At 40.6% G+C, this 14,845-nt stretch overlaps 1 protein-coding gene across 1 annotated transcript in view; it reads right to left on the reverse strand.

Annotated features, from left to right (window-relative positions):
- The window catches only part of LOC119902615 (xenotropic and polytropic retrovirus receptor 1 homolog), a 48,734-nt gene that overhangs the window by 20,345 nt on the left and 13,544 nt on the right, over window positions 1–14,845 (reverse strand). Inside the window, exons 2-4 of the mRNA XM_038718941.1 lie at window positions 11,848–11,899; window positions 665–766; window positions 316–539 (exon numbers count right to left, since the gene is read on the reverse strand). Coding sequence (XP_038574869.1) covers window positions 316–539; window positions 665–766; window positions 11,848–11,899 — 378 coding nt within the window. The remainder of the gene's footprint in view (window positions 1–315; window positions 540–664; window positions 767–11,847; window positions 11,900–14,845) is intronic.

Genomic DNA, 14,845 nt, shown 5'->3' on the forward strand with positions numbered 1-14,845 from the left:
TTTTATTTTATGAATTACATTTTAGTCATTTTTTGTCAACAATATTGCATGTTAATATAGTCGCCGTCTCGTCTTCTCTCGAATACATTTCGTTTAGCTTCGTCTGACGAAAGTAACACTGCTATTTATATCAGAGGTCGCCCGCCTCTGGAGCAACTAGGGGTTAAGTGTCTTGCTCAGGGTCACATTGGTGGATGTATCACAGTGGGGATTTGAACCTGGGTCTTTCACACCAAAGGCATGTGTCTTATCCACTGCACCATCACCACACCACTACAGTTGAGAAGAAGCCTGTGTGTGTCTGTGAATGTGCACCTGATAGTTCTGCAGCAGTATAAGGCTGAGGTAGAACTCGGAGAAGGCCAGCTGCAGGTCCTTTATGTTTCTGTGTTTGCATCGCTCCTGCTGCGACAGGGCGAACACCGTCTTCCTCCTCCTCAGGCCCCGCCCGTTAGCCCAGCTCTCCCTCTGGGCGTCCAGCGATGACTGCAGCTCGTTCTGCAGCGTGGCGAATCTCCGCTGAGCCTCGGCCAGCTTTTCTGCAGGAAACAGAAGGAAAGAGATGAAGATGATTTTCAAGATAGCGTCAGAGCTATATTTAAATGAGTGATTTCTAGCGCTGAAGACCGTGTGCGTGGAGCAGTGGTATTATTGTAGTCATTACCAGAGTAGAAGGTGTTGATTTTGGCCAGTTCTTTTTCACATGTCTGGAAGAACTTCTCCTCGAACTTGGCATAGTACCTCTTAACTGTATCCTCATCTGTGACTGCGGGAAGATAGGAGTTGTTAGAATAGTGAACCTTCAAGAACAGAGGGAAAACTATTTGTCTCACAGCGCTTATTAAAACACCTGAATGGCCCTGAATGTAGATGGGAAATGAACAGGAAGGCAGAAAGGGAAGGTGAAGAGAGTACAGCAAAGATAGAACAAGGACAAGTGGTGATGGAGTGTGTGAATGTTTTGTGCAGCAAAGACCCGTACTGTCCTGCTCTGACCAGCAGATGGAACAGTGAGACAGCAGCAGTTTAGTCAGTTTACATACTACCTGTTTTTTTTTCCCTCTCTCCATCCAACGCAACTACAATGCAGGTTTGTCCTTGACAACAGCTCCATAAATACAGTGTGAAAATGCTAACACATGAAATGTCATCAACATTGCACAGTCATTTGTTTTCTTTCTTCAGAAGCAGAAAGCTTCCCTGCCACATGTCTTATGGTGGCTCTGTTAGACTTCAGACTTTGAAATGTTTAACACAAAAACACAAGGTTAAAGTTGCTTAAGATTTTCTACTTTGAAAGGGGAAAAAAAACAAAAACAATAAAACACTCAATACATGTCAATATCTGGCGAAGCTAAAACCATTAAAGGCTTTAAGTTAGATAAATGCAAAAACAAAAATACAATATCTAATAATGTGCTCATACTCTCTTCGACTATCTTATGATTCCTCGGTTCCAACAGGAAGTCAAACCCTCTGTTTCACGCCAACAATGTTCTTAACAGAACTGTTTCTGTCCATTAATGATTGACGGTGGAACCAGTGGATCAAAAGACTCAATAAAAGATTCACTGAGCAACAAAGAATAACTAAAGTGACACAGACTTTGAGAATGGAGCACTTTTCTGATGGTCATGTTTGACAATAATCTTTCTGTTCTGCAGTACATGTTGTACCCCAAGTATTGTAATGCCAGGATCTAACTACATAATATCAATGTCTTTCGAGGGGGTCACCGTGTCTGATCAGTCCGTCAAAGAGTGATACATTTGTGCTTTTGGCCAAGAGACTTCATTCTGGATCCAGACCAATCATAGCTGATGATAACATGATTCCAGATTCACAGAAATGATTCCTCGTCTACAGTTAAGGATCCTCTTGATCAGTAGTGCGGAACATCTTGTGCTGTGAGGTTGTCAAACAAGGACAGAGAAATTTGACATGCTGGTGTTTTCGTCAGGATGTAGAGAGGCCTCCCAGATGCTGCGTCAATTATCTTCCACTATGACACACTACAAAGGACAACACTCATTATCATTCATAGCAGACATACCGACGTGTCACGGTAGGAAAAGCACAGGCGTAAATAATGAAATGAATGATGGCTGAACTCCATTTAGCTGCTTCAGTTTCAGGGTCCTGATATTGTCACGCTGTTCTAGCTTGTGGCGTGTTGTATTATTTATTTTATAATGTTTATTTATTATTGTAAGCTGGGACCCCCGCAACCCTGTACACAGTACAAGCCGCTGACGATGACTGAGTGATTTATTTATTATAATGTCACACTGTGCAAGCCACCAATGTCATGGCCAATGGCAATATGCGTCAGACTGTATGTAGGCCTATCTATCAGTTTCAGGCACGTCAAATTGTGAGATGAATGTGCGGTGAATCATATCACTACGATTTAAATAGAAAAAAGTATATGAGAGCAGAGGCACCAGGTTGGATCAACAAGCTTTGGCCATTGTGCTGTTCGCTCATTTGTTTAGCCTCTATTGTTTTGGTTTGTTTTCCTAACCTTTATTCAAAAATGGGTCTTACGAAATGTCCCAACCAGTGTATTCTGTGTCATCTCATGTCATATTCCCATCTGTTCTGGATGGGCACCTGGTTCATAGCAGCCGTCACATTATAAGACTTTGGTACTGGATTGATGACCAGAGATTTTACCATATCACAACAAAACAGCTGACTATTTCTACGCTCCCATCACGCATAATGCTCTCTGTGACGTTGCCTCTGATATGTCTAAAATCAATAATTACAACTGACTAGTAGGGAAACTCAGCTATTTAACCTCTGTGGGGTCGCTTGCCAAGATCATCGATACCGCTGGTTCGTTAGTGTCATTGGCCTCAGGTGAAGATGCCGACGATGGTCGTTCAGACTCGTTCTAACGACCATAACAACAGTCGTTACAACAGCCAGGAGCTCTAACCAATCAGCGGTATCGATGATCCTGTCAAACAGAGGTTAAATAGCTGAAAAATGACAAAATGTCTTCTGGTATCTTCAAACAAGTACAGCTGCCCCTGACATTAACCTTCTTAGTATAACTGTGACCTGGACGACTGAGAAAATTCACAGACATCAACGCCAAGCAATTATCGTCACACTACTTAACAAAAGCAAAGTCATGCAAAGTCAAGACAGAAGCACAGTGAGCTGCTTTCATTCTCTACAACCTTTTATGGTTGATCAGTACGAAAAAAAATTTAAATCTGCAACACATGTTAGTAAGACAAATAAGGCAGATAAGACAAAAATCTATTTTAGAAATCAATCTTGAAAATTCCACAGCTTAGTTTTCATCACAAGCAACGATAACAGCATCAGGTTTGAACTTCTTCAGTTGTTTTGGAGAATTATTTTGATATCAATGTCTGATTTACTGGTTTCCTAAATACCATGCTAGAAAGTTTAATTGCTGTTTCTCCCATTGAGTCAAATGCTTTTTTTTGGTTGTTTTAGTTGTACCAGAACAGAGTCCTGTAATTTCCATCATTTTTGATCTCAGCTATTTAAGATCTCACGCTGGGACGGATTCTGGTAAACTTTAATTAAATAGTGGACTTAGAAAAACCTGTGTGTCCAACCACTAACTTGTACCCGCCGTCACGTCAACAACAACCAACAACAGGCAGGGCAGGTGGTTTTGAGTCAGACTCTGCAGACTCAGTGATTCACAGTGTTTCAGACTGGATGCTTTTAGACAAGACATCAAATTAACTAAATTGAGTGTCCCAACCACTCCCTCTCTCCCACCCTCCCCCTTTCTCTCTCACCAGTGCACAAACAGCCACCACAGTCAGACTATAGTAATCTCCTTATCCCTTTTTGGCCTTATTCTGCTCTTTCTCTCGGTCTCTCAGCTCATGTCATCGTGATTATTATCATTATCATCATTATGACATGTCTGTCTCTTGGTAATAGGCTATACTTTCCATTTGACAATTGATGTTTTTAGCTCTATTTTTCAGCAACACAAATGTTTTACCCTAACAAATCACAACATATCAGGTTCTGTGTCTTGCTCAAGAGCATTTGAACACTATTTAGGAGGGAACGGCATCAAATGTTATTTAAAGGCGAGTTCACCAGCGTTACACTAAACATGTTTTCTCTCTTACTTCTAGTGGTATCGAGCCATGCAGATCCCATTTTTTTCCCCCCATTCATCCAGGTTTTGAAATATCTTTCTTGTTTTTGGAGTGGCGATTTCACAACAAACCCACAACTACTGTACCTGCGTGTTTAGATACAGATATAGAATTAGAGGTAAATGAGAAGATTAGTTTTTTGTAATTTGGGTGAACCAAACCTTTAAAAATGACATTCCCAGTCGTCAAGAATGCGCAACAAAAAGACAAATTAAAAAACACAATATACAGAGCAGGGTGCACACATTGTGACTCTCCAAGCAACATAATTTCAGTCGTATAGATTTGTTCAATTTATTTTGGCCTTCATCTGCCTTCCATGTGCGTGGCAAGTGTGTTGGAGAGAGAGACAGTGTGTCTGTGCTCAAGACAGAAATGTGAGCTAGGCGTTAGGTTAGCAGTAAACTGTGAATGTTCAGTATGAGTATGAGTTACAGTTTCTCAGAAAATAAATGCTACAGCTCCTTCAAAGCCAAGCAGAGTTTAGAGTCTGTCAGTGGCAAAAAGCAGCACTTTTTGTCGGCAATTGCCCAAAACTAATGTGTTGCAGCCACTGCAGCTGGTTGAAGCCATCTCCTGCGTGGATTCCAAAACGTTTTGTACCTACTAGTCATTTCGCACCAAAATATAATGTCACAATATGGCCCAGTTTAACCCTTTGAGAAACAGACCTACAGCAGGTGGCCTCAAACTGGCTGTGGGAGATCATTGTCGTCATGGTCTTGATTAACTCAATCTAAAATAAAAACTTTAATAGCTACAGTATTCATTCTTTCTGCAGCAGGAAGCTAAGGCTTCTGTCATTTGGGCCATCACGTTGTACGGTTGTGATGATGTCGTTACATTATCAGAAATCCTGTGACAAAGCGCCAGATGAGCAGTTTAGCATAGTTTAGTATATAGTTTATAGTAGTTGTAGTTTAGTTAACACAGTTGGCCTAGCTATAACATACTGTAGTAGTAATAGTTGGCATGAACTGCCATGATGAGTGCCACAAGTGAACATGCAGCACTTGGACAAATTAAATGTATTTGCACTCTGCTTATAAAAATGAGAATCTCTCAAAAAACTAAGCAATTGACAGTTCAAATAACTTGTGGAGTGTTGAGAAATATTGTGTTCATCTTTCTACATTTAGAAATCTTTTGGATCAACATGTTTTGTGTGTTTATTGTTTACAGTTTAAATTTATCACTCAATTTCAATACTTTTATCAATTATTATGGTTTGGTCACTTTCATAATCTTTTAAGATTAGGATGTATAGATTTTTTGGATATGAAGCACTTGAATATATTCCAAGAAATGTCATCACAGTAACCAAAAATACCAGGCACTGGCAGACCATTTATATTTCAGAGTTCAAAAGGGTTAAAAATACTGACAATAACCTTTTTAAACAGCCTTCCATTACATAGCGATGGAAAGCTAGGGTTTTGCTTATTATGTTCGTCACTATATTTCCCACTAATTGACGCTATCACAGGATATTTCATGCACTTGTCTGTACATAACAAATATGTTTTAATTAAATCCAAAAGGAACATTTCAATATCTCCTATCTTTCTACTGTGTGTCAACATATTGTAAGGTACAATGTTAGCAGAGCTGCCATCGACGTTAAATGATTGCTGTACAAAAATGTCCTCTCAGCTTCTGTAAATGCTTTCTCACTACAACTGCAAGAATCTTATATGGATTTTTGATGTTCAGCTGTTTTGCAAGCACTCACTGATACCGTGGCTAAAAACCGAAGAAGTCAAACAGAGCAGCTGATAAAGTCGGTAACATGGATAAGAAGACAGAGTGTAATGGAAATAAAGTGAGCAAAAGAAAAAGACAGAGGCCATGGTACAAGGTGAAGGGATAAGTGGAATGATAGATGGATAGTGGGATTGATATAACAAGCCTCCGTTTCCATGTGAAGCTGTAACACCTCACATCTCTAAAATACGCCCGTTTCTCTCACATTCCTTTGTTATTGAGATTCCTGATGGACAGATAGCTATAGTTGTTGTTAGTGGCTAAGTGTAGCTGCAGTTAGCTAGTTAGCTCAGTTAGGCGTGCAGCCTGCCGCCCTATAAGCTGACTCTGCCTGGACTGAGAGCTCAGCTAGTACAGGAGCTTTGGACCTCCAGAGCACCGGTCAGTCTAAGCAGAGTCACCCGATGATGATACTAGTGGAAAAGTCAGGGGATAATCTAAGTCGTTTCAGTTGTTCCTGAGGGGCACATGAATGTCTGTTCCACATTTAATGGCATTACATTTAATAACCACAGATGTCAACCTCACGAGGGTCTGTCAGATTCATCCTTTGGGGACCATAAAAGTCTAGGCATACATTCCATGGGAGATTTTTTCAATCTGGACCAACCGAGCAACGCCGCCCTCCCTAGAGCTGAGCCGCTAACATAGCTAAAACAGGGAAGTGGAAAAATACTGAGTCTGTTGAATTTCAGAAGCACTTTAAGTGTGTACACATGTGCACATATGCAGACATGATTGAGCAGGAATGTCAGACTGTCTATTTCTGTGACAGGGTGACATCTCACCACAAGGACAGGCTCTCCCAGCTGAGTGTGCCTAACTCCACCTGCGGGTGGATCACAGACTTCCTGTCTGACAGGAGGCAGCAGGTGAGGCTGGGAAACATGTCTCCGACTCCCAGACCATCAGCATCAGATCCTCAAGGCTGTGTTCTTTCCCCTCTGCTACTGTCCCTGTACACCATCCGCTGAACCTCCAGTCATCAGTCTGTCAAGCTTGTGAAGTTTGCAGATGACACCACCCTTATTGGGCTCATCTCTGGTGAGCACGAGTCTGCCTACAGGTGGGAGATTGACCATCTGGTGACCTGATACAGTCACAACAACCCCTAATACCCCTTCACAATGTATTGTTCTTCCACTTCCCCTGGCACCATCATAACCCTACTAAAAAACTACACTCCCGACTCAATGCATACATTAACACACATGTTTAAGACCACTATCTTACATATTACAAATATTCTTTAGACTTCACACAGTGAACGTTTGCACATACCCTGCTAAATATTTTGTAAATCGCTTTATTTTAAAGTAGTCATATTGTACTATTTATGCTTCTTGACTTTCAGAACTAGTTATTTATATTTTCTACTTCTGTTTATTGTTATGCACATATTTACCAAAAGAATATGTCATCATACTATGGACTTGGCTTAATACATATTAAGTTGAATACTACATGAACAAACTGATCATCATTTCAGACACATTTCAACACCGACCTAATCCCAGTGGCTATCCTGTGAGACAGTTAGTCAGTGCAGTCTCTCCAGTTGCTAATTATGTGATAGTCACTCAGTGGAAAGAATGAGCAGAGGTGTGTGCTAGTTACATAATCCTGATAGATCAGGAAATGTAAATGATACTGTGTGTTTTTCTGAGCATTCTGGGTTAAACAGGACCCATGCATCAGGATCCATAAACTCCATCACACTTCACTCAATCAATAAAGTTACAGGGCAACGAACATGTGATTTATAGTGGAGAAACTGCACCTTACACTTTTATGGTGAAGCTCCCACCACTAAAATCTGTCAGCATTTGCCTAAGGTTTGGTTTCAAGTTCACATTTTATAACAAAAGACCAGGAATACTTGTTCCAAACAGGTACTGGGCACGCATTGTTGTCTTCCAGTGTCTCACTACCACTGGCAGCCGCCAAACTTGGAACATTTTCAATTCTACAAATATATATTGTATAATAGTATTGCAATTCTTGCAATACTGGGAAAAACTGATTGTGTTTGTGACCTAATGAGATGATTACTGATCTGTTACTATATGAACTGACATCCATTTCCATTAGTATAACATTTGTATGAATGGATAGGTTTGTTCTACTATGTTTTGTTGTATTTCTATGCTTCTTTTAAAATCAAAATATGAATAAATAAAATAAACAAACTGAGGAACGGTGTCAAAAGAAGCAGTCCGAGGGAATGGGTTAGATGAAGATCAGCAGAAGACGCGCTGATATGAGTTTGGGTGAAACCTTCACATGTGCTACTTTGGTCCCATAGCAAAACAAACCATAAAGTAGCTGCTGACCAGGTCTGCTGGAAAACGTCATGCTAACAGCTCTCTCTCTTCTGTTGTGCGCATCAAATGGGTCAGAGAGGCTGATGCCTCTCATGAAAACTCAGCACAACACATGCCATCAGATCGATTGGCAGTTGGCAGATCTACAAGTGAAGCCAATTAGAGTGCAAGGGAATTGTACAGGAAGCTATATGAGCTACATGCAGGTTGGTTGGCTTGTGTCTTTTTTTTGATGTGCTGGTAATAACATCACATTGTTTGGTGGCTGATCATTGTCTGCTCTAAAGGTTTATGTTCTGTTATGTCATCTTTCAGATTAAAAACAGGCCCCTTAACTTAATTTTGTCAAAACAACATGAAAGATGCCAGGAAAAGACATATTGTGCTAGTCATGCTGTTTTGTATTGGTTTAAGGGTGTTCATTGCAGGGGCACAAAGAGGCCTGTCATTACATGATGAAAAATAAGGCCTCTGATAACAGGTTTTAAGACATTTTAAGACTTGTTGAGGCCTAAAATTTTGGTCATACTGTGGCTGTTGTTAGTGTATTTTTACAAAGCCACATAATTAAGCAATAATGCAAAATGAGGTAGCCCCACATAAAAGTAATTTAGGAAATGGAGGTAAAGAACTGCACGAGACAATCTTGACAACAAAAAAAAGGAACAGCACTTTCTTTGCCATGTTTTGTCTATTTAAGCCAAATACAGTGGGTACGGAAAGTATTCAGACCCCTTTAAATTTTTCACTCTTTGTTTCATTGCAGCCATTTTCCAAAAATCAAAAAAGTTCATTTTATTTCTCAGTAATGTACACTCAGCACCCCATCTTGACAGAAAAAAACAGAAATGTAGAAATTTTTGCAAATTTATTAAAAAAGAAAAACTGAAATATCACATGGTCATAAGTATTCAGACCCTTTGCCGTGACACTCATATTTAACTCAGGTGCTGTCTATTTCTTCTGATTATCTTTGAGATGGTTCTACACCTTCATTTGAGTCCAGCTGTGTTTGATTATACTGATTGGACTTGATTAGGAAAGCCACACACCTGTCTATATAAGACCTTACAGCTCACAGTGCATGTCAGAGCAAATGAGAATCATGAGGTCAAAGGAACTGCCTGAAGAGCTCAGAGACAGAATTGTGGCAAGGCACAGATCTGGCCATGGTTACAAAAAAATTTCTGCTGCACTTAAGGTTCCTAAGAGCACAGTGGCCTCCATAATCCTCAAATGGAAGACGTTTGGGACGACCAGAACCCTTCCTAGAGCAAACTGAGCTATCGGGGGAGAAGAGCCTTGGTGAGAGAGGTAAAGAAGAACCCAAAGGTCACTGTGGCTGAGCTCCAGAGATGCAGTCGGGAGATGGGAGAAAGTTGTAGTAAGTCAACCATCACTGCAGCAATCCACCAGTCGGGGCTTTATGGCAGAGTGGCCCGACGGAAGCCTCTCCTCAGTGCAAGACACATGAAAGCCCGCATGGAGTTTGCTAAAAAACACCTGAAGGACTCCAAGATGGTGATAAATAAGATCCTCTGGTCTGATGAGACCAAGATAGAACTTTTTGGCCTTAATTCTAAGCGGTATGTGTGGAGAAAACCAGGTACTACTCATCACCAGTCCAATACAGTCTCAACAGTGAAGCATGGTGGTGGCAGCATCATGCTGTGGGGGTGTTTTTCAGCTGCAGGGACAGGACGACTGGTTGCAATCGAGGGAAAGATGAATGCGGCCAAGTACAGGGATATCCTGGACGAAAACCTCTTCCAGAGTGCTCTGGACCTCAGACTGGGCCGAAGGTTTACCTTCCAACAAGACAATGACCCTAAGCACACCGCTAAAATAACGAAGGAGTGGCTTCACAACAACTCCGTGGCTGTTCTTGAATGGCCCAGCCAGAGCCCTGACTTAAACCCAATTGAGCATCTCTGGAGAGACCTGAAAATGGCTGTCCACCAACGTTTACCATCCAACCTGACAGAACTGGAGAGGATCTGCAAGGAGGAATGGCAGAGGATACCCAAATCCAGATGTGAAAAACTTGTTGCATCTTTCCCAAAACGACTCATGGCTGTATTAGATCAAAAGGGTGCTTCTACTAAATACTGAGCAAAGGGTCTGAATACTTATGACCATGTGATATTTCAGTTTTTCGTTTTTAATAAATTTGCAAAAATTTCTACATTTCTGTTTTTTTTCTGTCAAGATGGGGTGCTGAGTGTACATTACTGAGAAATAAAATGAACTTTTTTGATTTTTGGAAAATGGCTGCAATGAAACAAAGAGTGAAAAATTTAAAGGGGTCTGAATACTTTCCGTACCCACTGTACGTAGTGCCAGTCATTAACCAAAGTATGCGGTAATATTTTAGCTTTTGTAACAGTTTCCCTCTCCTGTGAAGAGTCTGTCGTCCAGGTCATAGTTATCCAAGGAAGGTTAGAAATAAAGGGCAACTGGACTTGGTTGAAGATACTTGAAGATGTTTCGCCTCTTATCCAAAAGGGTTTTTCAGATCTGACGAACTGGCGGGGAGTCCTAGCTATCGCATTGTAGGTGGAGGATAAATAGTGTCTCAGCCGTCCTCTCCTGTTGTGAGATGGTTTCTCTACTTTGGTGTAAATGGCCGCTTTCACTCCCCTTTCAAACCATCTGTCCGTCCTGTCCAGAATACGAATAATGTTGTCCTCGAAAGAGTCTCCCTTCAAATGTAAGTGTTGTGTTTACTCTTCTTTTCCTCATTACCCGTAGGGTTGTTGTTCTTCCTGGATCTTATGGCTGTGCATTTGGCTTGACTCTTACATTTTCAAAATTAAATAAATATAAAATATAGTACATCAAATTCAAAGCTTTGCCTGCCAAAACAGACGTCTGCATTCATAACTTATTATAATTATGATTGAGCTTCTAAAACTACATTTTATCTAAATTTCCATGGCAGAGATAGAGATTCCTTCTGTATAGTTCTGTGTTATTGGTTTGAAAGACTTTGTTGTGCTTCACCGAGCTAGGAGGGATGAACAACTTTGTCAGCTTCAAGTCAAGTCTGTTGTTGGATGCCCTCATCTGATTAACTTCTTTGATAACGACTTTTTATTTCCAAACTAGTAGCAGCCCTGATCAACCGATAGTACTGCACATCAGCATTTAAACGTAGAGAAATGGTGGGTTTACGTGCTGTCATGTGGCTAAAAGTGTCTTCCACTCTGAAGCCAGCAAAATAAATTCATAGACCAATACAGTTTTTACTTTTATTTGTGTTCCCTGTTGTGTCGCTGTCGTCAGACCTTCACTTGCACCACCAGGAAGGATTCACAGATCACTCTATTACAGTATGTTTACCCAAAACCAGTGATTTGAGAAATGGTTGACAGTAATGCTTAAGCACACAGAACTTACTGGGCTGTCCTTTGTCAAAAAGACACACATCTAAATTTGGTTCTCTTCCATAAGGTTCCTTCAAATTTGCTTGTTCATTGCAACTACCCATTTCCAAACCCAACAGCAGCTCCACATTACTTGTAATAAAGTGCTCAGAGGCCATCAACCACCTAACATTGGAGCAGACCTTAATTTGTGTTTGTGTGTTATACCTTCAATTGATGGGGCCTGGTCCTGAGCAGCATACAGCATCTCTTTGAAAGCCTGCAGACACAACAAGAGAGAAGTCATTAAATAATGAAATATTAAACAATTACATTAAATATTTAATCTTGTAAAATGTCTCTACGAGGTTGAAAAGGCAAGTGCCTGTTTATGTACTATGACTGTTAGGCCCTATACATATATATTCCAAAACATCCCACTGGATAATTGTTTTGTCAAAACAAACAATGAACAGTCAGAAATGAAATTTTTGTTATCATACTCCGACAATGAATTAGTTAAAGTTATGACAGTAAATGTTATTACAGCAGTGGCAGCAATTTTAGTGGGAGGCAAATGCATTCTTCAAAGTGATGAATTATAAAATGTAGGAACATTTCAAGCAAAAAAAACTACTCGATAGTCACTGGGAGCTATTTGAATTAATATTCAACAACATGTTCCTTGTGTTCAACACATACAGTATTACAGTGTTTAACTTAAATACTATACTCTAAAGTTTTTACTCACTTACACCCACCAATAGCGGGCCGTATAAGCACCACACACTTGCCTGTTTGGAGTCAGTTACTGTGATAATATGACTACTAATACTGTCCTAATACTGTAACTATCTTTATTATCTGTATTTATTAAAATTGAGATACTGTACATAGTTAAATCCTCCCAACCCTGCACAGGGCTGAAGAGTCGCTTATCAGAGTTATGTCTTGTACTGGGATCACCGTTACATTTCAGATGAACAGAAGTGTTAACATATGTAACTATGAGACCATATCAACAAGACACTTTGTCAAACTGTTGCATCTGGTTTTATTGGACCATTGTAGGTACTGTTGCAGACAGAGTCTTAATTTATTTACCAGAAAATGTAATATGTCACAGTATTGTTACATCTACTATCGGTGTCTCCCCTATATTCATTCAGCAGCAGCGGCAGGTGAAATTTCCCACGATCATTAAACTATACGCTACTAATGTTTGCACCCGGTGACACTCGACGCTTGGCTAGCTTCCTCTCCTCGTTCTTCACAGAACATCTACGTGACAGGCGCTGTTGTAAGAGCAGCGTGACTCCTGTAAGGAATCGGGAGGTGCATATAGCAAGTGTTTGATTGTCCGAGAGGGTAAAATATTCTGTTGGAAAAGTGAAGCTGTTTAGCGCCAAATTCTTGAGCAAGTTTAGTCTTTATGCTTTCTGGTTGTTTATTTATGATCTGCTCTAGCTTTTCCAACTCTTTGTTCACAGATATGGTAAAAATAATGGTTCTAAATGATGTGAAATTGCATATTTGTCATTGGAAAAAGTGAAAATTTCTTGGGGGAGGAATCTTCGCTTCACCGACTCTGCAACAACTCCATCCTAGGGGAAAGGCTTATTATGATAAGAGGGTTTTATCCAACCCATAACTTCTATTGGATACTATACACACCTACTTAATTGAAGTTTCATTGTTCATCACTATCTGAAGGCACTGCGTAGGTCCAACTCCTTGTCAGATCTGCCTCGTTACAAGACAAGATTTGGCTGTTTTTTTATTATGTTCCATTATGTAGACGGATCATTCATTCTAACACCTGCAGCATTTTCAGATGTACCCGCCTTAGTGTGGAGGCAGTCTAAGCTGAAAAGGTCACTTGCACTATTGGATCTGTCCTTGGATGAATGTACTTAGCACACACTTTCTATTAGAAATGCATTTTTCATAACGTGGTGACATATGTTGACTGGCACGGATGTGTTTGCATCATTTTGTCTTTCTTGCTCTACCTCCATCTTGTAATAATGCAGCGCTGATGGTGCAGCCAGTCCGCCTCCTTCATGCTCTGTGTTAGTAAATCTGCAGTGTATGCTGCAGCCCGTCTCTGCTGTGGAGAGGGCGCGTAGACGACAGTCATTCAGACTAAGTAAGTACTGGCTGGACAGCAGGACAGACGCCCTCTTTCATCCGCTCCCGCTCAAGGGTTAGATAGTAGAGCGGTCAGTCAGTCAAGTCAGTGTTTCAGAATGCCAACAGAGCACAAGACCACAATGGCCTCACTGTGTGCCAGCAGAGCCGGCTTCTGCAGCTAACAGCAGAGCAAGTCAAGGTCACGCTACAGCCCACACAGTCTGCCTATACTCACCGTTTCACCAGTGAAGTCACTACAACAATGTAAACAACAACAGCACAGACCCCAAAAACAACTGTACAAAGAAATGAATGAGAAGGCAGTAAGATGACTCACTTCATCCAGTGTGCCTGCCTCTCTAGATTTACATTTAGAGTTACAATGGGCCTTCAGCTGGGTATAAATTCCTAGATCACCAAACATTACACTCAGCTATAAGTATAAGAGCAAAGGATTCGTTTAGTGTTGTTGAGATATATAAACAGGGGCTGAACAGAAACAGAGGAACCTACAGATCCACATATTAGGGATTTCACGAGATTGATATAAAAAAAGACATGATGGTACTAATTCTTCTAGGTACTGTAGGTACAATAGATACACAACTCTTGGAAGATGGAGCCAAGTGCAGCTGCAGCAACAGCTACGCCGTCAGGTATGGGAAACGGCGGGAAGTTAGTTAGATATTTACCTTCAACAGTTCTGTGTCAAAGCCACAATTTCTCTTAGTTTTGGGATCTGTTGGAGAGTTAATTCAGGCAGACGTTTCACAGTTTGGATCAACTCAAAATCACCAACGCTGACGATGCAGTTTGCAGCGCAAAGAACTGAAAGTCTTTCCAACGCCTGTCACGGAAAGTGGAGTTAGGGACCGTCTTAAAAGTGCAATAAGATCCATTTCAAATCGGCAAAACCCTTTTTGTTTGAGAAATCTCAAACCACTGCCGATATAGTGACCACCTTTAAACATTTCACACCTGTGAGAAATGAATTAATTAATTTCTGATATTGTGACATCCCTACCACATATGTATTGTACTGAATGGTCATGAAGTAACAGAAAGTCAGCATGTTTTCATTGACTGAATAGCT

The sequence above is a fragment of the Micropterus salmoides genome, unplaced genomic scaffold, assembly GCF_014851395.1.
Source record: "Micropterus salmoides isolate LMB-PRFRI ecotype aquatic unplaced genomic scaffold, ASM1485139v1 Ms_hic_scaffold_14, whole genome shotgun sequence".
NCBI lineage: Eukaryota > Metazoa > Chordata > Actinopteri > Centrarchiformes > Centrarchidae > Micropterus > Micropterus salmoides.